Source organism: Panthera leo, chromosome B1 (assembly GCF_018350215.1).
Source record: "Panthera leo isolate Ple1 chromosome B1, P.leo_Ple1_pat1.1, whole genome shotgun sequence".
NCBI classification, from domain to species: domain Eukaryota; kingdom Metazoa; phylum Chordata; class Mammalia; order Carnivora; family Felidae; genus Panthera; species Panthera leo.
Genome location: NC_056682.1, coordinates 62839741 through 62867713, shown reverse-complemented (window position 1 = coordinate 62867713; position 27973 = coordinate 62839741). Strand labels below are relative to the sequence as shown.

The following is a 27973-nucleotide window of genomic DNA, read 5'->3' as shown; positions in this document are numbered from 1 at the left end:
GTTTTTTCTCTCCATAATTTTTTTAAAGGAGTTTGTGCAGTTAATGGTCTGTTATATGTAGTTGGAGGGGATGATGGTTCCTGTAACTTGGCATCAGTAGAATATTATAACCCAACGACTGATAAATGGACAGTTGTGTCATCTTGTATGAGCACAGGGAGAAGTTACGCAGGTAATAATTGTCTAATTGTCTTCTATTGGAATATGAGAAAGATTACATCATCTTGATTTTTATGTAAGAATGTTGTCAGAAGAATTTTCTCAAAGTATATTTCTTTTCTCAAAATAATTAATACTGGATGTATATATTCTAAAATAAGGCACTGGTATTCTTTTGTCATTCTACAGTCATTTGAATTCAAAATCCCAAACCTTTCCAGTGTAGAACAGTACAATAAAATTTAATATGGCTAAAATCTACATAGAGTGGAGTTCACTATGTGGCAAGTCTTTAATTACTCAGCTATCCAAGAAATATAACCACTAGAACACCTCCCCTGGCAGGGTGCCGTGTGATAGTACTACAGTAAGACAGTGGCATAATTTTTCTTACTTAAGCAAAACAGTGGTTGAATCATATAAAATACCATTTTGGGCCCATTCTCTTAGTAAGAGATTGGTAATAATAATAAATATAATGACAGGTCTTTAAAATTGTATGTTGCATATTATTCTGATGACAGATACATATGTATATCACTCTAAATTCTAATATTCATGCTGATATTGACCCAATAGTGGAGAGAAAAGAAGTTTATACTAACTAACCATCACTGTTATTTAGGTATCATCCAAACACCTAATAGAAGAACTATATATAGTAGGATCCCAGAATAACATAGCTCAAAATTAGGTGAATTTTTTAAATAGCTTTATTGAGATATAATGGACATAAAATAAACAGCATATATTAAAAATGTAGAATTTTACTAGTTTCGACATGTGTATATACCCATGAACCCATCATCACAATCAAGATAATGAAAATATCCATCACCCCCAAAAGTCTCTTGTGTCCCTTTGAGTATTAGGTGGATTTTGACATTTCCTGAATAAAATAAAATTATTTTCCTTTAATTATAACTATAAAGAGCAAAAGGTTAGTTCTGGATTAAATAGTCTGATGTGGTTCTGGTCCATAACCGGAACAGAGATTTAGCTGTCATTTAGATTAAAATGATAGTAGTATTAAATAAAGTTTAAGAAAGAGACCTTGAAACACCATGATTTGTTCAGTCCCTGATGTTTTTGTAGGAAAGAGTCCACTGCTTTCTGAGAGGTACAGAATGGTGCCTGTGACTTCTGTCTTATTTCTTTGTGTCTTTGCTCAGGAGTCACAGTTATTGATAAACCACTATGAGCCTGAAGGGCATTGTTGGCATATTTATACTGGAGAGACAGGCTTCACCAAGTATTTCTGAAGTGACTCAGAGCCTAGCACTTCTCCACTTGTGGCTGCACTTTACGTCTCAGCAGAAGCTACGATCGGCTGCCCTGAGAGGCCTCAGACACTGAAGATTATTTTTGGTAGAAGCACCGCATAGGCTTTTTCTGCAATGAGCAGCAGCTGACTGAGTTTTAATAAGAATCCCGGACTGCAGTACTTACTCTGTAGTCTTTAGACAACAGTTGCTTTCTTAAAGACTAGTTCTTTACCAACCTTGAATGACTATGGATTATTTTGTGAAGGAAGATAAAATAATGTGTGTTCTTGTAAAATTAAATTTTATCTTTATTCCTTCTCCTGAAAATCTGTATACACAGGAACTGAAAATCTTTGAACAGGTATTAAAATCTATGTAAGTATACAAACTAGGTGAGGGATAAAACTGTTTGCTTTTATAAAATACCTTTGATTACATGAGTATAATAAATTGTGTGCATATAATGTGTGTCTATATGCTTTCCTTTAAATATGTTTGAAAAGATGTTTGAAACTTGATTATACTATTTATAATTGGCACAGTACTTTGAATTATGCCAGTACTACATTGTAAAACAGAGTTGTATTTTTTGATATTTAACAATGCTTAACACTTTAAAATGCCACTTCTGAGGAATGAACATGGTGTAACACACTTGACTATGTGTGATGCCAAACTTTTTTAAATAAAATATAAATTATGCTTATTTATTATTTTCCTTAGTTTAATCTTGGTCATGTTTTGGTGTGTATTTTTAATTTTTTTCTTAAAGTAACTCTTTGGCATGAATATTACTGCAGGTTTTTGATGAATATAATGAATGTATGGAATTCAACTGAATTTGCATGGTCTTAAGAATTTTTTCTGTGTGTATAAATTTAGCTGCTATTAACAGAAGAGAGAACTTTCTGTGAGTAGCCATGTGCGTTGATCAAATACAATTTTTCTGAGATCTTCAATTAATCTCACTTTAAAATGACCAAAACATGTCTTTCTTGAATATCTTTGAATAAAAGTTTGTATATTATTTGTTTCACATTGTCCTTGATTTGTATCTATTTAGTTTCATATTAAGAAAGTTGCCTACTTCGTTTTTCTGTTCTTTTTTAAAGTTTGCATTTTCTGTAACTTCACAAATCAGTATTTTAAATTTGATGCCAAAGTAACCTATAAGGCAAGTCTGTTATCATTAACTGAGGTCCCTGAAAATTGTTATCCAAGAAAAAGTTACCTCAACCATCGGAGAAAAGTCTCCCAAGTATTGGTGAAATTTAAAGTTTTTATATTCCTCTGTCCCCTAATCTAAGCACAAGATAACAATAGAACAAAGAGCAATGGACCAAAAAGAAAAAAGAAAAAATCTGCTCTAAAGTAACTCAGAAAGGAATTGTGATTTTGATACTAAATAAAAGGAATTGAAGGATTGGGAGTGGGGGAGCAAGATGGACAGCTGAGGTTGTGGACCCCTGACAGGGTGCAGAGGGGGAGGGAAGGAGATGGGAAGGGGAAGAGGGGAAGGACGAGTGGGGAGGGGAATGGGAAGGAGAAAGTGCGATGGGATATGGTGGCTGTGCCTCAGAAGAGGAATTTAAAAGGCTAGCATAGACAGAACGTTAGCCAGAACAATGGATAACCAAGAGGAAAGAATTATACCTGTGATAAAATTTCCATTTAGTTTAATACAGAGTACTGAAATTTAAACAACCATATTTAATACTCGAACTTCCAATTATAAATGGAAATATAAAGAACTTAATCAGAAAAAGAAAAAGCCTCTGCTTACCATATGAAAAAGTGAATTTCTGCATTAGTGTGGCTCCAAGCACATCCACTGTCAACGAACATGTTGAGGATCTAATGAACTTAGAGCACTATTAGCTGTTTCCCACAGTGGCATCAAGGAAAATGTGTGTCATTATCTTTCCTGATCGCTTCCAAACACTAATATTCTATGAAACTCTCTGTGCATTATTAGACTTATCTAAAAAATGTGTAAGCTTTTCTTAAAATGCAATCTATTAAGGTAACAGAGACTTAAATACTTAAAATGTCAAACACCACTTTGTCTTTACTTCCTTTGAAGCTTTAATAGCTATACTATAAAGTAGTTTTGCCACGTTTTGTCAGTGGGTGGATTCATAACTGTTTTCAGAGGCTTTGGATGTACCCTGTTCCCCCATGCCTCTCTGTCTTTCCAGTTTGGAACACCCCCCACCCCCCACCCCTTTTTAAAAAGGCATAGAAGACCATTCCTGGTATGTTCTATTATCGTACAAAAAAGAGCAGAACTTAAGACAGAGAGGCATGTTAGAAATCCTGCCAAAGAAACAGCACCAGGTTGAGCAGAGTTCAAGACTAGATTTGAGCATCTGCATTGGGAAGGAAATCTGCTTCCTGCTTTGTGTGGATCTCTGCTTTCTTGGCCAAATGCACTGGTGGCAAGGGTACGGTGGATGGGGTGCATACTGCTAGGAGTTCCTTTAGACTCTGGCATATGATTCCTGGTTTTTATTATCATCTCTTAGAGCATGAGGTCCTGGGTATTCATAATCTTAGCTGCTGATGAGTTATGAGACTTTGTTTATTTGGAGAGAGAACGACGGAGAGAGAAGGGGGAGGCGCAGAGAGAGTGGGAGAGAGTGGGAGGGTGTGAGAATTCCAAGCAGGCTCTGCACTGTCAGCACAGAGCCCCATCCCACGAACCATAAGATCATGACCTGAGCTGAAACCAAGAGCCAAATGCTCAACCGCCTGAGCCACCCAGGCACCCCGAGTTATGAGACTTATTTTATTAGAGACAAGGGTAGCATAATACACATTGATGTGCTATGCCTGCCGCTTGTTTCAGTTTGATCTTGAGCAAATTGCCTCCTATTGGCTTGTATGGCTGCCAGTGCCTCAGTTGGAAGAGGAGGTTACAGGGGAGAGTGGAATCACACTTTGAATCAAGACTGGGGTTCCAACCCTGGCCTCATGACTCTAAAGAAGAAAAAGATGTGTACTGGAAAACCCATGGGCATAAGAATCAGAAGGTGGCTCTAAATTTATATCCCTCTCCAACAGCTGCTTGCTGTGACTTTAAACACATTACTTAACCTCTGACTGTTATTTTGTCTTCTCTAAAATGGCAACAATAGTGCCTGTGTCACAAGGTTATTGTGGGATTTGAAAGAAATGATGTGTGTTATAATAAGCTTGAAATACAGAGGACCCTCGATAAATTACCGCCTTCGTTGCTCTTCTCTGAACATCCCATTTCTTCATTGTAGGGAAATAACTGAGTTGGCTGCCATATCTGTATTTTCTTTCAGCTCTAAATGTCCAAGATTTAAAATAATAATTTGGCCCCTCCAATACATACACCTGCTCTGATTTAGAAAATGTATCTACTATGGTGGATATGATCTGAAATGGTCAGTAAGCACTTTACTGAACACTTCCTGTATTCCAGATACTTGTGCAAATGAGATGTAGGTATTATTACAATACTCATTTTACAAATGTACTAGGTAAGACTTTGAGAAGTTACCCAAGAGCACACTGCTAATTGAGAAAGCCTGGTAACCTCAGCCAACAAGAGGGGAGATCTCTGGAGCTGGGCTGGACAAGCAAAGTAGTCCTAAATTAGGATGAGGGGCTGCGCTTTTGTACTGCGGCATCATTCAGTCACTGGACTCCGGTCCCATGAAAAGGGGGTGTGCCAGTGGGGAGAGGTGGCTGTCTTTGCCAACACTCAGAAGCTAAATGCCTGCTTCAGTCCTGAAGAGGGGGATTTGGGTGGTGCACCACAGCATCCATTCCAGGACACCATTCACCTGCCTGCACAGGCGTCCTACAAGGTTCTGACCACCAAAAGGGCAGATCCATTTGCTTTTCATTTGATTTGACCTCTCTGTCCTGATACTTTACAGAGAACGTGGTTGTCAGACATGGGACAGTTAGACGAGAGAGTCACTGAACTTATCGAGAGACATCCACCAAAAGGGGACTTCCTCAAGCTGATAGTGCCTGAGTTGATGGGTGATGGGTAAGGGAAGAGATGGCTGAGTACTTCAGGCAGAAGAACCAGTTTGAGCATAGCCCTGAGAGAAACAATGGCATCCTGTTTCCAGAAACTACTGAATAGCAAGTGCTTTCACCTAGCCCAAATGGTGCCTTTGTGCGAATTCTTAGAAGGCCCTGTTTAAATTCGTATACTATTACACCATCTGTACACACGACTCTTATTGCCTCGTACACAAGTATTTTACTGTTGACACATGGCGGAGACGAGGCTAGGGCTCCCGAAAAGTTGTAAGCGCATCAAGCTCTCTGCCCGTTTGTCCCACACCTGGATTACACCACGTACACCACGTGGGCGTTCTCAGGTCACGGCCTATGGGCTAGATTGACGCCTAAACACCCCAGGGAGCAGCCGTCTGCCAAGTCAAACCATTTGCTAAACTTTTCTGAGCTTCGTGTTTTCTCATCTGAAAATGGGGGTAATCATAACTCTTTAGATGATCACAGGAGATATATTGCGTTTGAAATTCTCCATCTTCCATATATAGGGGGTTATTAAGGGACACTGGGGCTGGGGAAACAAGGAAGAAGAATGATCTAGATCCAAGGTAGAGCAGAGGGAGGCAAGGCTGTCTGTAAAGAAACCGTCAAAACAGATCTTAAAACTCATTTATACTTTTTCTTCCCAGGTTTTTGCCAAGCGACTGCTACACAAGTCACATCTTAAAGTCGCGCGGAGGGCGGCCTGGTACCCTCTTCCAGGGACTGCGCGGGGGCCGGCAGCAACTCCTCAAGAACCCCGGTTGCCAAGGCAACTCCTTGCAGCGGCTCTCGTGGTGGTAGTGTCCGCCCCCTCACGCCGTCACGCGTCCTCGCGCTTCCCCGCCTCCAGGCGCGCTGCGGCGCTGGCTACTGGCTAGACGCCTCGGTCTCACTATCCTCACTCCATTCGCAGAGCCAATGGCTGGGACCGCCAGGGATTTGTTCACGCGAGTCACACGAGTCCGCCTACTGCAAGGACCAATCACAGCGCGGAAAAGGAGGGTTGGGAGCCCTCGCAAGCCAATAACAGCAAAAGAAGCCGCCTCGGCCTCTTAGCTCCACCCTCGAGCCGGAAAGGCAGGTTCCGAAGGTGCAGCACCTGGTGGAGTCTGGGTGACGGTGGCCCGCAGTTCCCGCGCGGTCGTCCAGGTGAGACTGGTAGGCCAGGAAGGGGGAGCGGGCGGGCGCCGGCCAGCTGCCCCGTGGTATTGAGGGGAGCGGGGTCGGCCGTGGATGCGCGCTCGAAGGGCGGCAGCGCCCGCTGTGAGGACGGAAGGCAAGGGGAACAGGTGAAAGCCGTGTGAAATCTCAAACGATGAATTTAGGCTGGGGCATGGTTCTTGCCCTTTAAAAGTTTACAGTCATCCGAAGACGGGATATATTAGGAGATAGTTCACAGGGTGAAGGAGTGATGAAAGTTTTGCAAAAGCAGAAGCACTACTGGGGAGATAAGGTCTCTTGCGTATGTGCAGTGGAGGTAGTGGGGTTGGGAAGGGCGTCTGAGAGGAGGTCACTGAAGGATGAATAGGAGTTGGATGGCGGACGTTACCGACAAGGGAGTGTTGTGCCCGTTACACGTGAAGTGTGAGAATACAGCGGGAAGGTGGGAGATAAGAGAGGTGAAGAGTGAAGGCCTGGCAGGGCCTGTTTCGCCTCGCTCAGGGCCTTGGTTTTTATCTTTCAGGGACGCATTCCCTTGGCATCTTTTTAAAAGAAGGGGGTTAACTCTGCTGTTTAGCTAGACCCTGCCGTTGTACCTTAAAGGTAGTGTTTAAGGAGGGCAAGCTAAGAGATTGGGCAACGCCAGCCAATGAGGGAACTGTTTGCTGCAGTCCGGGCTCAGCCAAGGTATATGGGCCAAAGGATGGACACTGGCCGACCGTGCTCAGCCAAACTTCAGAGTTTCTCAGAGAATACACAGATAACTCATTTTTTTTTTTTCTTCCTGAGAATGGAGCAGGCTCCCAATCAGGTTGCACAAGGATAAGAAAAGGGAAAAGAACTCTTTATTTCCCCTCCCCTCTCCTTAAGTTTAATTCCTAGTTTTTTGGTTTTGTTCATTTGGCAAAGATGTATCCAACTCTCCTTTCTTGTGTCGGGAGAGTAAACCCCTGAATTACACCAAGTCTCTAAATTGGGGGTAAGTTTGAAGGCTTGACCTAGGCAGCAGAGGAGAGACCGGGAACATTCTTTCAGAGATGACTAAGTAGATGATGGTGCAGTTCCCCAAATTAGAGGTTAAGGAAGATAGAATATTTGGGCAGGGTTACAGGGAGCAGTTGGCTGAATTTTGGGGCATGTTGAGTTTGATGGAACTCTGAACTGTGTAATTGAAGATGGCCGGTAGAGTTTTAGATAATCAGAACCTGGAGTTTAGGAGAAAGGGCTAGGGACAGAAAGACTATAGATACTATAGATAATTTCTTTTTAGCAAAAATTTTTTTAATGTTTATTTTTGTTTTTTAAAAAAAATTTTTTTTAATGTTTATTTATTTTTGAGACAGAGACAGAGCATGAACAGGGGAGGGTCAGAGAGAGAGGGAGACACAGAATCCGAAACAGGCTCCAGGCTCCGAGCTGTCAGCACAGAGCCCGACACGGGGCTCGAACCCACGGACCGTGAGATCATGACCTGAGCGGAAGTCGGACGCTTAACCGACTGAGCCACCCAGGTGCCCCAATGTTTATTTATTTTTGAAGGAGACAGCGTGAGCAGGGGAGGGGCAGAGAGGGAGACACAGAATCCAAAGCAGGCTCCAGGCTCCCAGCTGTCAGCACAGAACCCGACGCAGGGCTCCAACCCACCAACTGAAATCATGACCTGAGCTGAAGTCGGACACTTAACCGACTGAGCCACCCAGGCTCCCCTGTTGTATGCTTTATTATTGTTGATTACAATAGAACATAGTGGATGAGAGCATAATCTCCCCCAGTTAGTATTTTTGTAACTTGGGTTAAGAAAGTTGCTCACTCTGGGGCACCTGGGTGGCTCAGTTGGTTGAAAGACCAACTTCGGTTCAGGTCATGATCTCACGGTTTGTGGGTTCGAGCCTCGCATTGGGTTCTGTGCTGACCTTTCAGAGCCTGGAGCCTGTTTCAGATTCTGTGTCTCCCTCTTTCATTGCACCTCCCCCCCCCCCCCCCCCCCATGCTCTCTCTGTCTCAAAAATAAATAAACATTAAAAAAAAGTTGATTACTCTTTCTAAACCTCAGTTTTTCATTTATAAGATGGAAATAATAAAATCACCTGCTTTGTGAAGGATTAAAGTCTTTAATATAGAGAGAGCATGTAGCGTTCTTAGAACACAGTTCCTGGCATATAGGAAGTGCTCAATTACTGCTAGCTTAGCTACTGTGTGTCAGGTCCTAAGTTAAGTACTTCACGTGTATTATGTCTTGGACTCATTAAAACTGTTTTTCTTTTTTCAGCTTTATTGAGGTATAATTGACAGGTAAGATATTTAAGGTGTACATTGTGGTGATATGTGTATCTCTATATATATCTCATATATGAGATATATATATATGATATATATCTCATATATGAGATATATATATATGATATATATCTCATATATGAGATATATATATATGATATATATCTCATATATATATATATATATATATATATATATATAAACATACACATATATTATGAAAAGATCCCACCTTCTAGTTACGATTCTGTACATTTTGCAGATGATAAAACTGAGGTTCAGAGAGGTTCTATAACTTGCTTAACGTCACACAGCTACTAAGTGATGTTGGTTAAGCATTGTCAAATTTGGTGATGATCTCATGAAAAATGAGGATTGGAATGACTTTTATCTTGTGAGTTAGGAGACTGAAGACACCTTGGCGTGAATGGGAGCTAGATTGCAAGTGGTTGAGTGACGTGTTTGGATGCAAACAAAGCAGGGAGAGGCTTTTTGTTGATTTCTCCCTAGAGAAAAAAGAGGTTGGTTCAAAGAAGAAAAGTGGGACAGTGGCTTGGGGAAGTGGGGGATACAGGTTAGGAAAACTTTTCACAAGAAAGGAAGACTTTCTTGTGAAAGTACGAGTATGGAGACATGAGTATGTTTTCTAAACTTGAAGGAATGGACTCAGTGAAGAGGGCAAGATGAAGAGTAAGAAAGGACAAGTGACAGACTAGTTCTTAAGGTAAGAAGGGAACAAAACACTAGTCACTCTCAGAGAGGGTGAGTGAGAAAAGAGAAATTTTGAGGTTGGAATGGCCAGGATGTAACTGTAGTCCCATAGTATAAGCCATTTGAGAATGAGTAGGACAAAAGAACTAAGCATACAAAGTGAATTCAGAGACCTGAGCAAGTTGACTGAGCTCCCCAGTATCCTCTGTGAGGCACAGTGAGAGGTCAGCATTGGGAGTGGGGCATTTTGAGCACTATTAAGAGTGCTTCTGGGGCGCCTGGGTGACTCAGTGGGTTAAGCGTCCGGCTTCGGCTCAGGTGATGATCTCACCGTTCGTGTTCTAGCTCCGTGTCGGGCTCTGTGCTGGCAGCTCAGAGCCTGGAGCTGCTTCGGATTCTCTCTGCTCCTCCTCTGCTCACACTGTCTTTCTCTTTCTGCTTCAAAAATAAATAAACATTAAAAAAAGAAAAGAATGCTTCTGAGGCTTTAAACAATTTGTCTTTAAAGTTGTCCTTCATAATTTGCACATTAGGAACAACAGGGAACATTTTTAGGAAAGTAACATTCTTTGTAAGTTTTTCTTTTTTGATTTCATGACCCGTTACGCTTATTTATTATATAGGTAAAGTATATTCATGAGAAAATTATAATTGCAAAAAGGTATAAAATGGAAAGTAGAATTTTTCTCCTCCCGTCTCACCGCCCCTCATCCCGTGTGTGCACATGGACAAGAGTGTGCATCTTTTCCTCTTGATCTCTTCCTCTAAAGGTCACCACTCTCAATTGTTTCCTGGATATCCTTCCATACATCGTGTGTGTGTGTGTGTGTGTGTGTGTACACGTGTGCACGCACACAGATAAATATATAATGTTTTCACAGAAACAAAGTGGGGGGGCTCTTCTTTATGGGTATTATTCTGCAACCTGCTGTTTCATTTAACATTGTATCTTAGACATCCTTCTATGAAGAACATACAGATTTTCCTTGTTCTTTTAAGTGGCTGTATAATTGCCTGTGAAAGGACTTAGGGTTTATTTAACTCCTTTCTTGTTGATGGACTTATTTATGTTGTTTTTCTTTTTTCTTTGTTTTGGCTGCTATAAGCAATGCTTCCTTCAGTCTTAGTGTACCTGAGTAAGAAAATTGCTGGATCAAAGGGTGTATTTATTTTTAATTGTGACAAATATTATGAATTTTTCCTCAGACATACTAATCCTTCCATTAGCAATGTATAATGATGCCTGTTTCCCCAAAGTGTGTTTCCGATATTGGGTCCTGAGCACCATGAAACTTTTAAAGATTTTTGGTTTAGGATGTATTTCTTTGAGTGGAACTGAGCTGCATATTTGTTTAGTGAACATTTGTATTATATTTATTTTTCCATGAACTCCTTGGGAATGTCTTTTGGCATTGTTCTGTTGGGTTTTTAGTCTTTCTTTAAAGCACACTTGGCAGCCTTTTGTCATGAGTGTTGGAAATATTTTTTCCAGTTTGTCATTTGATCTTTGACTTTACTTATAATTATTTATTCCCCAGTCAGAAGTATTTAATTTTTATGTAGTCTTATTTGGCAGATGTTTTCTTTTTTTTTTTTTTTTTTGGTTTTAAGTGACACTCAAACTCCATTATTGCTAATTGAAATTACAAGTTTTTCCAAGGAGACCACACTGAAAAGTCTCTTTAAAGATAGTCTGACATCCGGATGGTCAACAGGCACATGAAAAGATGCTCAACGTCGCTCCTCATCAGGGAAATACAAATCAAAACCACACTCAGATATCACCTCACGCCAGTCAGAGTGGCCAAATGAACAAATCAGGAGACTATAGATGCTGGAGAGGATGTAGAGAAACGGGAACCCTCTTGCACTGTTGGTGGGAATGCAAATTGGTACAGCCGCTCTGGAAAACAGTGTGGAGGTTCCTCAGAAAATTAAAAATAGACGTACCCTATGACCCAGCAATAGCACTGCTAGGAATTTACCCAAGGGATACAGGAGTACTGATGCATAGGGGCACTTGTACCCCAATGTTTATAGCAGCACTCTCAACAATAGCTAAATTATGGAAAGAGCTGAAATGTCCATCAACTGATGAATGGATAAAGAAATTGTGGTTTATATACACAATGGAATACTACATGGCAATGAGAAAGAATGAAATATGGCCCTTTGTAGCAACGTGGATGGAACTGGAGAGTGTGATGCTAAGTGAAATAAGCCATACAGAGAAAGACAGATACCATATGTTTTCACTCTTATGTGGATCCTGAGAAACTTAACAGAAACCCGTAGGGGAGGGGAAGGAAAAAAAAGAAAAAAAAAGAGGTTAGAGTGGAAGAGAGAGCCAAAGCATAAGAGACTCTTAAAAACTGAGAACACACTGAGGGTTGATGGGGGGTGGGAGGGAGAGGAGGGTGAGTGATGGGCATTGAGGAGGGCACTTTTTGGGATGAGCACTGGGTGTTGTATGGAAACCAATTTGACAATAAATTTCATATATTGAAAATAAATAAATAAATAAATATAGTCTGAAATTCTTTGTCCAGTGTTCTTTTAGATCCTGCTCTTGAAACTTAACGTGTGGCTTTTAAATCAGTGTCCTCAAATGGACACGGTGATGACATCTAGTAGTTGACTTTTTTTTTTTTTAATCACATGTTTAGGATCTGAGAATTGGTACTTTAGTATTTGTTGTTTTAAAAATTATCAGAAGATGAATTTTAAAAATTATTTTGCTGGAATTTCACTGTTTTATGTATTTATTTGTCTATTTTTACAGAATTCTAAGGCTTTCTGCAGAGATTTGAAAAATGGCAACAAATGAAAGTATCAGCATCTTTAGTTCGGCATCCTTGGCTGTGGAGTATGTAGATTCACTGTTACCTGAGAACCCTCTACAAGAACCATTTAAAAATGCTTGGAACTATATGTTGAATAATTACACGAAATTCCAGATTGCAACATGGGGATCTTTGATAGTTCATGAGGCGCTTTATTTCTTGTTCTGTTTACCTGGATTTTTGTTTCAATTTATACCTTACATGAAAAAGTACAAAATTCAGAAGGTGAGTGTGATGGACTTACAATGCAATGTTATCGTTGATGTGGAAGGTTTTAAAAGTAAATATAACTTTGTTTTGAGAGAATCTAGATCACGGCTGTCCGATGGAAATTCAGTGAAGGAACATGCATAATTTTATATTTTCTGATAGAATACATAAAAAAGTATAAAGAAATAGGGGAATTAATTTTAGTATTATGCTTCATTTAATACAATAAATCTAAACTATTATCTTAAGTAATCAATATAAAAGTACTTAATGAGATATTTTATGTTCTTATTCTCACAATAAGACTTTGAAATCAATTGTGTATTTTACATTAATTTTAGCCCATCTCAGTTTAGACTAGCCATATTTAAAATGTTCAATAGCCACACATTTCTAGTTCTACCATATTGGACAGCACAGCCCTAGATTGTTACTGCTAATGTTTCAAGAATAATTTGTTAAATTATGCTTTCATTAGATGTGATATTTGTCTAATTTGGGCTTAGAAATTTTAATCTCTTAAACTAGCTGGAAAGGAAAGTTATGGGGATTTGTAGATAATTTGCAATTCGCTCCTACCCCTGATGTCTCAGCTGCTAAGTGTAAGTTAATATTCTAAGATCTTGATTGGGGTTATTAAACGTTTTGTTTTTTCCTTAAATAATATGGTAGTGGTTGAGCAGCATTCATGTCATCCCAAATGAGGAAGTCCTGAGGCCCCTAGTTTCTAGATACTTGTTTTAGTGCACTAAATTTCTTGAGATCCCACCGTGCATGACAAAGTGTTGAGATACACACAGTGCTGCTTTTCAGTTTTAATCACAGGGAAAATGGTGAGCTCTACCAGAGTGTCAACTAGAGTGTGACAGGGGTCCCAGCAAAGAGTCTGGACTAGCTTATTAGAGATGCTTTATCAGCACTTGGCAAACCCATGATAGTTTCTAATGCTTGCTGTTTACTTTTCTAAAAAGTCATGCCAAACTAAAACTCAAGGACACGTGGTCTTGGTAGAACATTTGAGAGTGTTCCTTTGTGGAGACTAATTTGCACTTACTAAGTACCCGTCAGGTGGCAGGCGGTGTGCACATTCTCCCCCATGGGTCTGTTTGCCCCGCTGCCTCTCCCAGTGAGTTTAAGTGCTCACGCAAAGGGCGTCATTGATCCTGTCCGGGGATACTGCAGGCGATCAGGCGACTAGACTGTAAGCCAAGGGAAGAACAAAAAGATTGGAGAGGAAGGAAAAAGGGACATGCCCAAAGGGGAGTATTCTCTTACCCTAAATTAAGGACAGAAGTTCCAAAATGCTTTTTATAACAGGGCCTGCTTTGAAAGGCAGAGTTCAATTTGGATGTCTGTCTTCATGCATGTTTGGGATGATTCTGACTAGAGTGTGTCACCTCTTGATTTGTTTGCTTATAGGGCTGAATCATGGTATGTCTGGCCAGGCCAGAGTGTCCCTGGCCTCCTTCTGCCCTCCACACTTGACTCACTGGTCAGAGGGTGGTCACTTCCAGAGAGAAGAAGACCTTTTTCAGTCAGTGTTTTATGAATGACTTTAAAAGGTGGCAAAAGACCGTACAAGTAATTGTCTAGTTGGTTACAGGTGGACTTAGAAACAGAAATGGAAAGGGCGGGTATATGGCCTCATGCTGTCTTGTCTTCCTTTGAGGTTCAACACCATCAAAATCCCTGCTTTGAGCTTTTTGATATCAAAATGAACTGTGTTGGTAAATCAGTACAAGTTCTCATAAAAGGGTTTAAAAACAAGCAACAGAATCAGTACAGTTAATTACAGGTTTATGCATTTTGAAGGCAAAAGCCCTGAAACCCTTGTTTGTGGGCACAGGAAGAAGGTTGCTGGCAGTGAGGAGAGCAGTTTCAAACAGGATAGACTAGGGGATAGTCAGTGCGCGTGCTCACTAGTGAGAGGGAAATTTACAGAACATCACATCTTCGTAGTTCTCTAGCAGTTTTCCTCAGGGACGCGTATACTAAAAACATTCGATTGTCCTAATAATGGTATTCCTTCATATTAGGATGCAGTGATATATAAAGTGTAAAATGCAGTAAACTCTGATGTTCCACTAGGTAGGAGTTTTTGATTGTTCACTATCTTTTTTTCTAATATTTATTTATTTATTTATTTTGAGAGAGAGCTAGCAAGGGGAGGGCCAGAGAGAGGAGGGAGAGAATTCCAAGCAGATTACCACCACCCCACCCCCCACCCCCCCCACCCCAGGCTCCCCCATTGTTCATTATCTACCCAGGCTCCCCCATTGTTCATTATCTTTTAAACTAATTTATGTACATTTTAACCATGTGATTTTATAGTTGACTGATTTGTGTGTTAATTTCTGCAGCTAAATTAGGGTATCACATTCAAGCTAGCATATTAAAAGTCTGTTAAATGGAATTTGTAGGGAAAATTTGCCCAAGCTAGGCTCTTTAATTTATTTTGTCCCCAATCACAGACTGGAGGTTTGGAGTAAGGAGGTCAGATAATCTCAGAGTAGAGATAGCTAATTAATAATTATCTTGTCTAATCCCTTCATTTTATTGTTGAGGAAACAGAGTTGTGAGCATCTCAGAGCTAGTTAGCTAGTGATGGTGGCCCTGAGATTGGAGGCTGGCTCTCTAGATTGGTTATCTATTAAATGCTTTTTCTTCTTTTTGTTAGAGAGGATAACTCAAGGAATTTTAAGAGCAACAAAAAAGAGAATTTTAAGACCAGAACTGGAGACCTAGATTTTAGTTAGTTCTAGTTCGGGTCCCTGCCCGTGTGATCCTGGGCAAGGTAGCAGACCTCTCTGGGCTTCTGCTGAGCAGTAGTTTCCTTGCTTGGGATATTATGGTTTAGTTAAAAAAGTTTGACTGGCAGCTGTCTGGATTTTTAAGTAAGGACATGCAAAACAAAGCAATAACTATTATATATTATCACCGTCTTTTTATGAAACCAGAAGCACCTTTTCTTATCTAACTGCAGCCCTTTAAATCGAATAAATTTAGATTCTTTTATATGGCTTGCTAACCAAGTCGATATCCTGATGAGGTTTTCTGAACATTTTTACAACATTGATCTCACTTTTCTCATTTTGACTTTCATCTCTGAATGTCGTCATCTGTGGGCAGTAGCTCTCCATTCTTTGGGAACCACCGGACTCATTTCTGACGTTCTTCCAGCTCAGAGAGTTATAATTCTGTCATTGGAAATGACAAAAATCCACTTATTTCTGGGAATACACTTATTTCTGAGTACCGCTAAATGGCTGGAGGCATCACTTCACCTCCGTAATCCAGGTTTCCAGTGCGGTCTGTATGACAGCTGGGAGAACCTGCCTGTGATCTCAGCATAACACATGTCTTCTCTGAAATTCCTGCTGACAGAAGTGAGGGCTCTGTGGGCAGCAAAGACAGAAGAGTGATTCACGGTGTGGTGTTTTTTTGTTTTGTTTTTTTTTTCAGTTTGTTTGTGACCTTTATTCCTGGGTTTGTTTGGGAACAGTTTCTTCACCTATTTTAACTCATTACCATAGTTGTCAAGAATTTAGAAGGGGAGGGTGCTGTGATTCCTGGCCCTTGCTTATTACAACATAGTCACTGTAATATAAGATTAATTAAATAATGTAGAATTAAGGTCACATAGAAACATTACAGAAATAATTAGAATTCACTCTGATTTTCAGGTCAAATTACCGACACAATACTAAATACTACGATTTTTCTCCCTAGGATAAACCAGAAACATGGGAAAACCAGTGGAAATGTTTTAAAGTACTTCTCTTTAATCACTTTTGTATCCAGCTTCCTTTGATATGTGGAACTTATTATTTTACAGAGTATTTTAATATTCCTTATGATTGGGAAAGAATGCCAAGATGGTATGTAGATAAAGATTTGATTTTGATACTCAGTCATGGTTTATTATCTAGTTAAAATATCCTTAATGTTGATCTTCTTTCTTCATTTGGTTAATGTTTATTCTAAACTTTAGAAGTAAATACAATGTAGAAAAGTAAACCATTAGTAGAAACTTAAAATGTTTCCATTTTTTATCTCTCTATATTTTAATGTAATATTTTATTGGAAAGTGATTTCTTACATACATCAGAAGTTTCAGTAGCACCCTTTATGTGACTGTATACAGATCCATATGCTTCAACCAAGAAAAACTCTGTTACATTTTAAGTCCAAAATGAATAAAAAGAGAAGAGAGTAATTGTGAGATTTATAAAAGTTGTGTCCATACAGACACATATATATTATCTGAGCACAAGTATTTGTGTTCAAATAATATTTGTGTTCAACTGTTTGCTCCTGACTTACCCAAATACAGATATACCAATATTAGGTGTACACTTTTTCTTTTCTTTGTAATATATGTTTAACGTATAAAAGCGTTGTGTATGTGTTCATTTGTATATAAAATGTTTTTGCCCCTTGCTCTTATGACCCTCTCTTTGGTGGAAAAGAAGTGATGATTTTAACTCTTAATAATCTCAGTTCAAGTCCTTCATCAGTATTATTCCTTTCCTAGATGTTTTGGATTTTGTTTAACTCTGATTTTATACATGTGAAATTTTTTCAGTTTTTTTGTTTTTTGTTTTTTTTTTTAAGTGGAGCAATGTGGAGCTCAAACTCACAACCCTGAGATCAAGAGTTATGTGTTCTACCTGCTGAACCAGCCAGGCACCCCTATACATGTGCATTTTTAAAAAATGAATTAGAATTGCTACAGTGTCAATCTCTTTACCCCTTCTTCAGAGGTATTATAATACCAGCTATAATATAGTCACGTTGTACTTATCAGTTCTGAGAGTTTGCTGGTCAGTGTATCCAGTTAGGTCAGGTGGTTGGTGGGTATTTGGTTTCATGTAATTCCTCAAGCAGTGATCCCAAGGAAAAATCTAGATTGTTTAAGTAAGTTATCGTATACTCATTACAGTATTTTCATCTTAAAGGTGTCTGCTGTTGGTAAAATGCTTAGGCTGCGCAGTGATTGAAGATACCTGGCACTATTTTCTGCATAGGCTCTTACATCATAAAAGAATATATAAATATATTCATAAAGTTCATCATGAGTTTCAGGTATGTTAGAATTTTTTTTGTTTTCTATTAGAGGCAAAATGTTTTTCTTCAAGCTTTTAAAAAACTGTCAGTGATGTTTGTATTGCTTTTTATTTGGCGTGAACATGTTAAGACCATAACACACACACACGCACATACATACAACCAGTTCTATAAATTTTCAAGAAAAATGTTATATGAAATAGTTCAGTCACTCATCTTTGGGGCCAGAGCACTATCCTATCACAGTTGGTATGTGGCAGATTAATAGAGGCCATAGTGATGTTAAAGTCATTTAAATTGGATCCCAAAACAATGAACCTTTCATCTTTAAACTTCTGAAACAATTACTGACTTGTTTGATTAACACAGTTCCACCTCATTCTGGCCTCCACAAAAACTGATTTGATCAGAACTGCTTTCATGTACCTTTGTCCAACTGGTTATGTCAATGTGTTACACATTGATCCTGATGACAGGGTCTGCTAAATCAAGTGTCCTTTTCTGGGCAGAACAAATTCAACTGCATAAACCAAAATTAGAGTTTAAGTTGTTTAATGTTTTTATCTAACACCATTAAAGGCAGTTATTAAGATTTTATTAGGGACATCTTTAGACCTTTTGATGTTTGGTAGAAACAAAAAGATGTTTGCTTCAAGTTTTCTTTATTTTTGAGAGAGAGAGAGAGAGCGCGCGCACGCATGAGCAAGCAGGGGAGGATCAGAGAGAAAGGGAGAGAGAATCCCAAGCAGGTTACGCACTGTCAGCACAGAGCCCAACACGGGGCTCAAACTCATGAACCGTGAAATCATGAGCTGAAATCAAGAGTTGAACTCAACCAACTAAGCCATCCAGGCCCCCACAAAAAGATGTTTTTATTGAGAATTACGGTTATTGTTTATATATCTTCAGCTAGGTATACTGTCATTACATAAAGAAACAATATAATATTATAAAACCATATGTATAAATAAATTAGAATATATTTAATGTTATGTATTAGTCATGGTTCTCCAGAGAAACAAAATCAATAGGAGATACACACAGATTTGTTTTAGGGAATTGGCTCATGTGATTGTGGGGCCTGGCAAGTCTGAAATGCGTAGGACAGACCACAGGCTGGAAATTTGAGCAGGGTTTCTGTATTTCAGTCTTGAGAATCCTTTCTTCCTTGAGAAGCCTCAGTCTTTGCTTTTAAGGTCTTCGACTGATTGGATAAAGAGCACTTGCAGTATGGAGAGTAATCTCCTTTACTCAAAGTCTCCTCAGTTAAATGTTAGTCACATCAAAAAAGTACTTTCACAACAGTATCCAGACTGGTATTTGACCAATCAAACTGTTGGGCACTGTAGCCTAGCTAAGCTGACACATAAAATTAACAGTCACAACACATTAAGTAATTCTTACCTATTTATTTTAGGCTCCATTTGGAATGGAAGCTGAATATGCACATCCCTTGGAAACTCTGATTCTTGGAACTGGATTTTTTATTGGAATCATGCTTTTATGTGATCATGTCATTTTCCTTTGGGCATGGGTGACCATTCGTTTGATGGAAACTATTGACGTCCATAGGTGAGCTATGGTTTCTATTCAGGTATAAGGTATCAAAATATATCTTTGTTTTCACAGTCGTAAGATTATCTTTTTTTAAATTTTTTTTACTGTTTATTTATTATTCGGAGACAGAGCATGAGCATGGGAGGGGCAGAGAGAGGGGGAGACACAGAATCTGAAGCAGGCTTCAGGCTCCGAGCGGTCAGCACAGAGCCCAACGTGGGGCTCGAAGTCACAAACCACGAGATTATGACCTGAGCCAAAGTCGGATGCTTAACCGACTGAGTCCCCCGGGCGCCCCGATCTTTCTAAGCAGACTAGTAAGACACATTAGTTTTGTTATTTTTATTTAAAGGAAACATGAGAACATAATCATTGGATAAACATTTTTTTTTTTTTTTTTTTACATTCCTGTCTCTGGCAGTTGTCATTTTTACAGTTAGAATGTACTCATGTATTGCTTGGTCAAGTGAAATAAAATTTTGATTGATACTGCCCAACTGCCTTCCAAAAGGGTCCCTATTTACATCCCCAGGAGGAGTATATACGAGAATGCTTGCCCTCCCACAACACCTTCCAAGCCGGATAGATACAGTCTTTACTCTTTGTCCTTAAGAGAACTGAAGAGTTTTCAGTATTGTGATCTGCATTTCTTCAGGGACTTGAGAGGCTGTGCGTCTGTGTGTGCTCATCAGTCGATGTGTTTTGTCTTCTTTGAGTAACCCTTTTATATCGTTTGCCCATTTTTGTTAGGTTATATGTCTTGTAACCTCTTGGTTCATGTTAGCCTTGTTTGTTACATATGTTTTGTTTTTTAAGATTTTTGTTTATTTATTTTCTTTTGAGAGAGAGGGAGGGAGAGAATTCCAAGCAGGCTCCGTGGTGTCAGCACAGAGCCCAACGCGGGGCTCCATCTCATGAAGCGTGAGATCGTGACCTGAGCTGAAATCAAAAGTTGGACACTTAACTGACTGAGCCACCCAGGAGTCCCCAGTCACTCCTTTCATTTAACTTTTCCTAAAGGACACATACTTTTATGGGCATTACAAACTGTGGTGAGAAAGCTCCTCTAAAACAGAAAAGAAAAATAATTCTTGAAAGGCTGTGTCTAAAGATTCATTACTATAAGCCCTCTCTCTGATCCCATGATATATAAAATTAAGTTCCAAAGATCTATTAAGGTTTTTATTTTAATTTCTTGAAATGGTTTCTAGAATATGTACCATTTTTCTGTGAGGTTTTGTCTTTGTAAACATGTCGGAAATAAATGTGACTTAGGTGACATGGAAAGTTACTCGAATTAGTTAACAGGCAGATGACTGTCAATGAAAATGTCAGTTATTTGAAGTGGGTTTATTTCCTTCATAATCTTTATCATTTTTATTTCAGTGGTTATGACATTCCTCTCAACCCTTTAAATCTGATCCCTTTCTATGCTGGTTCTCGGCATCATGATTTCCACCATATGAACTTCATCGGAAATTATGCTTCAACATTTACATGGTGGGATAGAATTTTTGGAACAGACTCTCAATTTATTGCCTATAATGAAAAGATGAAGAAAGTTGGAAAAAAGACCGAGTAAATAAATATCTCATCTAAACCTTCTGAAGATACACTTTCCTGAATTGAAGCAAGTAGCTAACATTGCTTCTGCGGAGCAGAAATAAACGTGTCTTGGCTGCCAGGTGATACAAGGAACATTAACAACCTTTAATTATCTTCCTAGTGGGAACTTTTTCTACTCTATATAAATAAAGTTCTGTATGTGTGGAAATAAGTAAATAGATACTGAAGGACGACTGTCACAAGGAAGTTTCAAAGGCCACGTTGCTAACCTTACGGAAAGGTGCGAAGTAATGGAACAAGTATTAATCTATGTCTTTCCCCCAATAACACCATAGTCCTGAAGTGAAAATCGGTCTATAAAATCTTTTAAATCTATGGGGGCCGTTTCAAAAACTCTTAGCAGGGTGTTAGCCTCATATTGAACTTCACACATTTTTTAGAATTTGCCTAAACCTCAAAGTATCATGGGTTGGACCACATCAATTGACAGTGTGAGTGAGGCCGCCAAATCAGGAAGAGCCCGCACCAAGAACCTCCACTCTTGTCCTAAGCTGACCGGTTTTGGGTGATTCTCTTTCTTTGAGAAGTCCTTTTGGACTGCAAAATACTACTGGTATCCATAAATGAAGGCATTTCTGAATCGTCATAAGTGGAATATTTTAGTCTAAGGGTTTTTGGGTTACTTGAATTTTTAAAAAAAATTGAGCTTTATTTCTGCTGTTTACCCTTTCATTTTTGTAGATCAAGTTTTCATTATACTTAAAACTATCTTGAAACATTGTGGACTGACTTGCTGTATTTGCACTTTGAACTGTTGAAATAAATGTGATGTTTTTTGTCTGATTATCTGGTTTCCGGTTTTGAGTATCAGCTGTCATTTTTTTATTCTTCTAAAGAAAAGTACAGAAATCGTTAAATTATTAAGTTTTGTAATAAAAGGAATAATTCTACTTTTTTAAGTGCTTCATTTGCTGAACGTCTTTGGCAGTTTCAACATGTATTTATAAGGCTATGATTGCAGGCAATTCCATTGAGCTAATAAGATGGAGGATATTGAGACAGCTCTTTTCTCTGTTTTGAGGTGTATGTTTTCTGTGCAGATGGAAGAATAGAACTAAACTTTTTAGAGCTGATTTAATCTCATACCTAGATTTCAACTCAAAGAATTGATAATTCTGCCAAATTGTTATTTATAATATGGAGCCATTTTTGGGTAAGTTTCTTTTCCTTCTTTTGCAAACATAAAGAGATTCAAATAAGGATTCAGAAAGTTGAACTGAGACTATTCTGCTAGACCATGTTTTCTAATTTGTACCTAGACCATATGACCCTTTTCATTCTTTCTATCCCTTTCCCTTCCTGTGTGGGCGTGGTTTAAAATGTTAGCTCTTAATTCTCAAACAGCGATTTGGGGGCTGTACTTAAAATCGTGCTGTTTAATTATAAGCTATCTGTAGGAAATTTTATTCTCTACCCTCTGTTCTCTAATGTTCATGGAATGCACAGATGTTTTGACTCAGTACTTGGGAGGAGGGTGACATCTACTGTTGGAAATGGTGCTAAACACCTTGGTTCACCTCATTCATTCTTTTCATACTAGTTAACTTACTGAGCACTTAATGTATACCCTGACTTCTGCCATGAGCTTTTAATGTATGGTTTCATTTAAGTCTCTGAGGCAAATGCCATTCTCTCCGCCTCTCTGTGAGGGCATTGTCTGAGAGGTTAAGTGACTCACGATCACAGGGCTAGCCTTTTGACTTCAGAAGCCGTGCTTGTGGCTACTACGCTCACAACACTGGAGACTTGCATCTTCTATAAAAATCTCAGGGGATGGGTCTCCAAAATTTCCCCTTGTCATTATATACAGGCTTTTGAGAAGAAAGTTCTAAACCAGTAGCTACCCAGAAAGCAAGGCTCACACAACACTTTAGTACAAATACATTTTAATATGATTTACTGGCCAGACCTCTTAAAATCCCCTGGATTAAACTATCTTCTCTATTACACTTGACAGACAAAAATGAAACAAGTAAGAAGACTAGAGTACAAATAAAATACATAGCTCTCCTACTCTAGAAAATAGCAAAATATTCTGTTTCGGGTTATCTATTTTGGATTTTACCAAAAGTAAAGATAGTGGTAATGAAGTAATTTGAAAGCTTATGGTTAATATTGTAGCTAAAATGAATGTTAGAGTTACATCTGTGTTGTCCCAGTGAACTAGTATCTCACTCTTCTACATATCCTGGCTAAAGACATTTAGACCTTTAAAAAAGCCTGGGTTTGCAGTGTGTCACGAGACCTCCCCTGTCCCACATCTCCCATTTCTAATGCTCTTACGTAAAGCCTAGGGCTGTTAAATCCATGTTCAAGTCCCATATCCCCCCAGCTGGAGAAAGACCCAAAACCATTCGTGAGCAAGGGGGCAGAGGGTTGTATGTTCATCTCTGAGGATTTAACTCCCAATCCATTCTAAAAGACTAGCATCTCTGCCAATGTTCGGAAGAGTGGCACGCCATTGGTCACATGAATGGCAGGGTACTGGCAAATGCTGACATTCTTACATAAAATCACTAGAGGACCATTTGAAATGTCTTTAGAGTACTGCTGAAGTCCACATGTCAAAAGCAAGGGGATGTGGGAGGCTAAAATGCACTAACTGAAATTACCTTAAGCCTACTAGGAAAATAAGCAAAACTCCGGGGACAGACACAGGCTCGCTGTGTATGGAAAGGAAAGGGCTGGTGGCAGAGAAGAGGATCACGGGACAAGTAAACACAGGAGCTGCTTGCTCATGGACTGAAACCAGCACTGCAGGGACAGGAACAGGAGAGACAAAGCCGCAGATGCCCTCATAGCAGGTCTCATTCCTTTGCTCCCGATAAGTCATTTCACTTCCTGGAAAGCCTTTTCCCCTCCTCTTCCTCAACCCATTTCCTCACGTATGAAATGAGGATAATAGTAATTCATAGGAGTTTTGTGAGGATTAAGTAAGATCCTCCATGTGGAGTATGTATGTGTTGCTGTGGGCAATAAATGTTAGCTATTCGTTCTGTTAAAAACTCCGTACCTTTCCCTACTTTTAAGGACCCGGCTCAAGCCTCCCTCCACCGCCCCCTCCTTCTTATTCCTATAAGGTCTTATTCCCGCTTCAGGTGACTGCAGCCTCTCCCCACTCTCCCCACGGTGGGTTCTGTAACACTCGTCTCTATCACTCCTTAGCACAGGCTACTATGTGCTGCTACCTCTTTTTAGCCAAAGTTACCTATTTTGCACTATGTACTATTGTACCTTTGCTCATGCTAATCTCTCAGCCTGAAACAGAGGCGCAGCGAGGGTTATTAAAATGATCAAAGGCATGCAGGTCATGAGTGGCTAAGCTGCCTGCAGGGCAGGCTGGGATTTTCCTATTCTCTGTATTTTCCTCCATATCCTTTGCACATCTGATGTGATGGATGCCTCCTATGTTATAGGAGTTCAAGAAATGTCGATCGATTAAAAAAAGAGGAGAGCACACAACAGCACCTTAATGTAGGATTTGGCAACTGTGCTGCCATTTTAACAATCAATTGAGAAAGTCTTAAGTAAATAACAGCAAGTGCTGGGGAGAGCAGAGGGCAAAGGGGGATGTCCATTGAAGTACACGCCAAAGGTGAAAGAAACTCTGCATCGGGGCTTCCTGGGTCAGTTGAAGTCTGCTGCACTTTAATGTTCTGGCAGCTTAGAGTTTGACTTCAGTAACATAGATTCTTATGGAGTATGCTGCTTGGTACGTGTAGAGGGCACGCGTGTCTATCGAATTTGACAAAAGATTGTGTCCACCTTATAAAGAAAATTTTAAATTTTGTTTAACCTTTTGGCAGATTTGAATGCACCTTCTTGTAGCCCATGGAGATTCAGTGAGCTTTCTTTGCTATAAAATAATTCATCTGCTAGTAATAGAAGTAGAGAGTAAGAAGCAAGAATAGGGCATTGGTTACTGCTCACGAGTAGGTGATGCACTGTTAGCATACAGAGTAGCAGTTGGAGCTACTCAGCCCTTACACTTCCTTACCAAGGGAAAATGATCTGTCGTTGGGAAAAGAAGCGAGATTGCCCTGCTAAGATTGAGAACTGAATCCCAGGAGAGAGGAGGAGATATTTAATCAAGTGCCTAATAGCTTTAAATGCACTTTGAAATTTCCAAGTTCCTGAGGGGGGAAAGAATTTGCAAATATGATTGTGAAACCATTTTAGATAATCAGGCAGCAAGAGAGTCTTTTCAGCCTTTGTCTTTCTCTATAGGTTGGGTTCAGTTTCAATCTCTGTCTCGGGAGAAATATATCCTGATGCCCAGATTCATTCTGGGAATCAATTCTGGAAAAAGGTTTAGGATCCACGGTTCAGCAGGTAACCTTAGAGTCTGTCTGTTCTCAGCCTCATGCCCACTTGATCCATGGCCTCCTCAGTATCCAGAGATACCCTAGCCTCTTCTGTTCAATTTCTACTCCCTTCTGGTGATCATTTTCTAACCTCTTCTCTTCTTTTTTATTTATTTTTTTAATTTTTTATTTTTTAATGTTTATTTATTTTTGACACAGAGAGAGACAGAGCATGAACGGGGGAGGGGCAGAGAGAGAGGGAGACACAGAATCCGAAACAGGCTCCAGGCTCCGAGCTGTCAGCACAGAGCCCGACGTGGGGCTCGAACCCACGGACCGTGAGATCATGACCTGAGTCGAAGTCGGATGCTTAACTGACTGAGCCACCCAGGCACCCCTAACCTCTTCTCTTCTGGTCAGACATGGGTACTCCTCTGAAGTACTCCCATAACACTGTTGACTGTTGACTTCTATCGTAGAACTTAGCACACTGGATATGTGCTGGTCTGTATCTCCCAGGAGACTCAGGGATTGTCATAGCGATGATCTTATCCACAGTAGCCATCCCAGTTCCTACAGAGTGTTTGGTGTTCTAAGAATGCTAAATAAAATTAAAATACAGCTATTTTGGACTGAAACCAGAATACGCTGACAAATGCTTCTTAAAAAATGATTTCATTATAAATATTTACTAAGTGGATGAATGTATAATCAATCGTTGACCCAAGTCTTTTTACCTATAGGTATATAGACTTTCCAAGAAAGTGAAAACACTTGGCAGTGACCTGATAGATAAATTGAAAGAGAGAGAGAGAGAGAGAGAGAGAGAGAGAACAGCAGTGTTTAAAACTCAGTTCACATGCATTCTGTGAGACCAGTATTACCTAGATACCAAAACCAGATTAACAACATCACAATAAGGAGAAACTACAGAGCAATATCCCTTTTGAGTATATATGCACAAATTCATAAGAAAATATTGGCAAACCAAATCTAGGATGATACAAAAAGGATTATACATTATCAGATGGGATTTATCTCAGAAATATAAAGTCCATTTTGTTGTGTTTTTAATATAGAAATTTCAGATGTACAGATTTATGATTTGACATCTGTATGCACTACAAAGTGATCACCCCCACAAACTTCATTACCATCCAGCACCATACTGTTGACCCCCTTCCCCTTTTGGAAGCCACTAGTCTGTTCTTTGTATCTATAAATTTGTTTCTGGGCTCTCAAATTCTGTTCCATTGATCTGTGTGTCTGTTTTTATATCAATACCAGACTGTATTGATTACTATAGCTTTGCAGTATAGTTTGAAATCAGGAAGAGTGATGCCTTTAGCTTTCTTCTTCTTTCTCAAGATTGGTTTGGCTACTCAGGATCTTTTGTAGTTCTGTGAAAATTTCAGATTTGTTCTAGTTCTGTGAAGTATGCTGTTGAAATTTCAATAGATATTATAAGGAATCTGTAGATTGACTTAGGTAATATGGACATTTTAACAATGTTAATTCTTCCAATCCATGAACGCAGAATATCTTTCCATTTATTTGTGTCTTTTTCAGTTTTTTTCATCGGTGTCTTGTAAGTTTCAAAGTTGAGTATGATGTTAATATATGACCTTTATTATGTTGAGGTATATCCCCTCTATACTCACTTTGTTGGGAATTTTCATCATGAATGAATGTTGAATTTTTTCAAGTGCTTTATCTGCGTCTATTGAGATGGTTATATTATTTTATCTTTTATTTTGTTAATGTGATGTATTATGTTGATTGATTTGCCGATGTTGAACCATCCTTGCATCCCTGAGATAAATCCCACTTGATTGTGGTATGTAATCCTTTTAATATATGGTTGGATTCAGTTTGCTAATATTTTGTTGAGGATTGTCTCATTTATATTAATCAGGTATATTGACCTGTAATTTTCTTTTTTTGTTTCATTTTTGCTGGTTTTGGTATCAGGGTAATTCTGGCCGTGTAAAATGTGTTTGTAAGCTTTCCCTTCTCTTTAGTTTTTTTTGGAAGAGTTTGAGACATATAGGTATTAACTCTCCTTTAAATGTTTGGTAGAATTCAACTGTGAAGCAACTTTTTTTCTGGATGTGTCTCCCCCAGCAAAGGAAAAAAAGCAAAAATAAGCAAATGGGACTATAGCAAACTAAAAAGCTTTTGCATAACAAAGGAAACCATCAACAAAATGAAAAGGCAACCTAGTGAATGGGAGAAGATAGTCACAAATGATATATCTAATAGGGGGTTAACACTCAAAATATATAGAGAATTCATACAACTCAACACGAAAAAACCAAATAATCCCATTAAAAAATGGGCAGAGGACCTGAATAGACATCTTACCAAAGAAGACATATAGATGGCCAACAGGCACATGGAAAGATGCTCAGCATCACTCACCATCAGGGAAATGCAAATCAAAACCACAATGAGACATCACCTCACTTATGTCAGAATGGCTGTTATTACAAAGACAAGAGATAACAAGTATTAGCAAGGATATGGAGAAAAGGGAACCCCCATGCACAAAAACTTTAAAAAATCAAGTTTTCAACTTGATGGAAGTTTTACATGAAAATCATATTTATCATCCATTTTATCAGTTTTTCTTATTTTAGTCCAAATGAATCATGTTTTTTTTTTTTTTTTTTTGCACCTCATAAATGAAGTGATGTTCCTGCTGTGAGGAGTGTTGATGCTGGATTGAAAGCATAAGACAACTCTGGAA

General features: G+C 39.1%; 2 protein-coding genes across 6 annotated transcripts in view; both read left to right on the top strand.

The window, feature by feature from the left end:
* The window catches only part of KLHL2 (kelch like family member 2), a 121586-nt gene extending 115350 nt beyond the window's left edge, over positions 1-6236 (top strand). For 3 of the 5 annotated variants that reach the window (XM_042935129.1, XM_042935130.1, XM_042935127.1), the window contains 2 exons: positions 29-172; positions 6116-6236. In XM_042935129.1, coding sequence (XP_042791063.1) covers positions 29-172; positions 6116-6153 — 182 coding nt within the window. In that variant the 3' untranslated portion in view covers positions 6154-6236. Of the gene's footprint in view, positions 1-28; positions 173-1331; positions 2458-6115 lie in introns of those variants that run through there. The other 2 variants (XM_042935128.1, XM_042935131.1) reach the window with 1 other exon arrangement.
* A 279-nt stretch (positions 6237-6515) lies between these two features.
* Positions 6516-21706, top strand: MSMO1 (methylsterol monooxygenase 1). The gene is made up of 6 exons (XM_042935132.1): positions 6516-6617; positions 12400-12685; positions 16400-16548; positions 17629-17755; positions 19155-19309; positions 20681-21706. The coding sequence occupies exons 2-6, from the start codon at positions 12431-12433 to the stop codon at positions 20874-20876; spliced, it is 882 nt and encodes a 293-aa protein (XP_042791066.1). The 5' UTR covers positions 6516-6617; positions 12400-12430; the 3' UTR covers positions 20877-21706.
* Positions 21707-27973: the final 6267 nt, after the last annotated feature.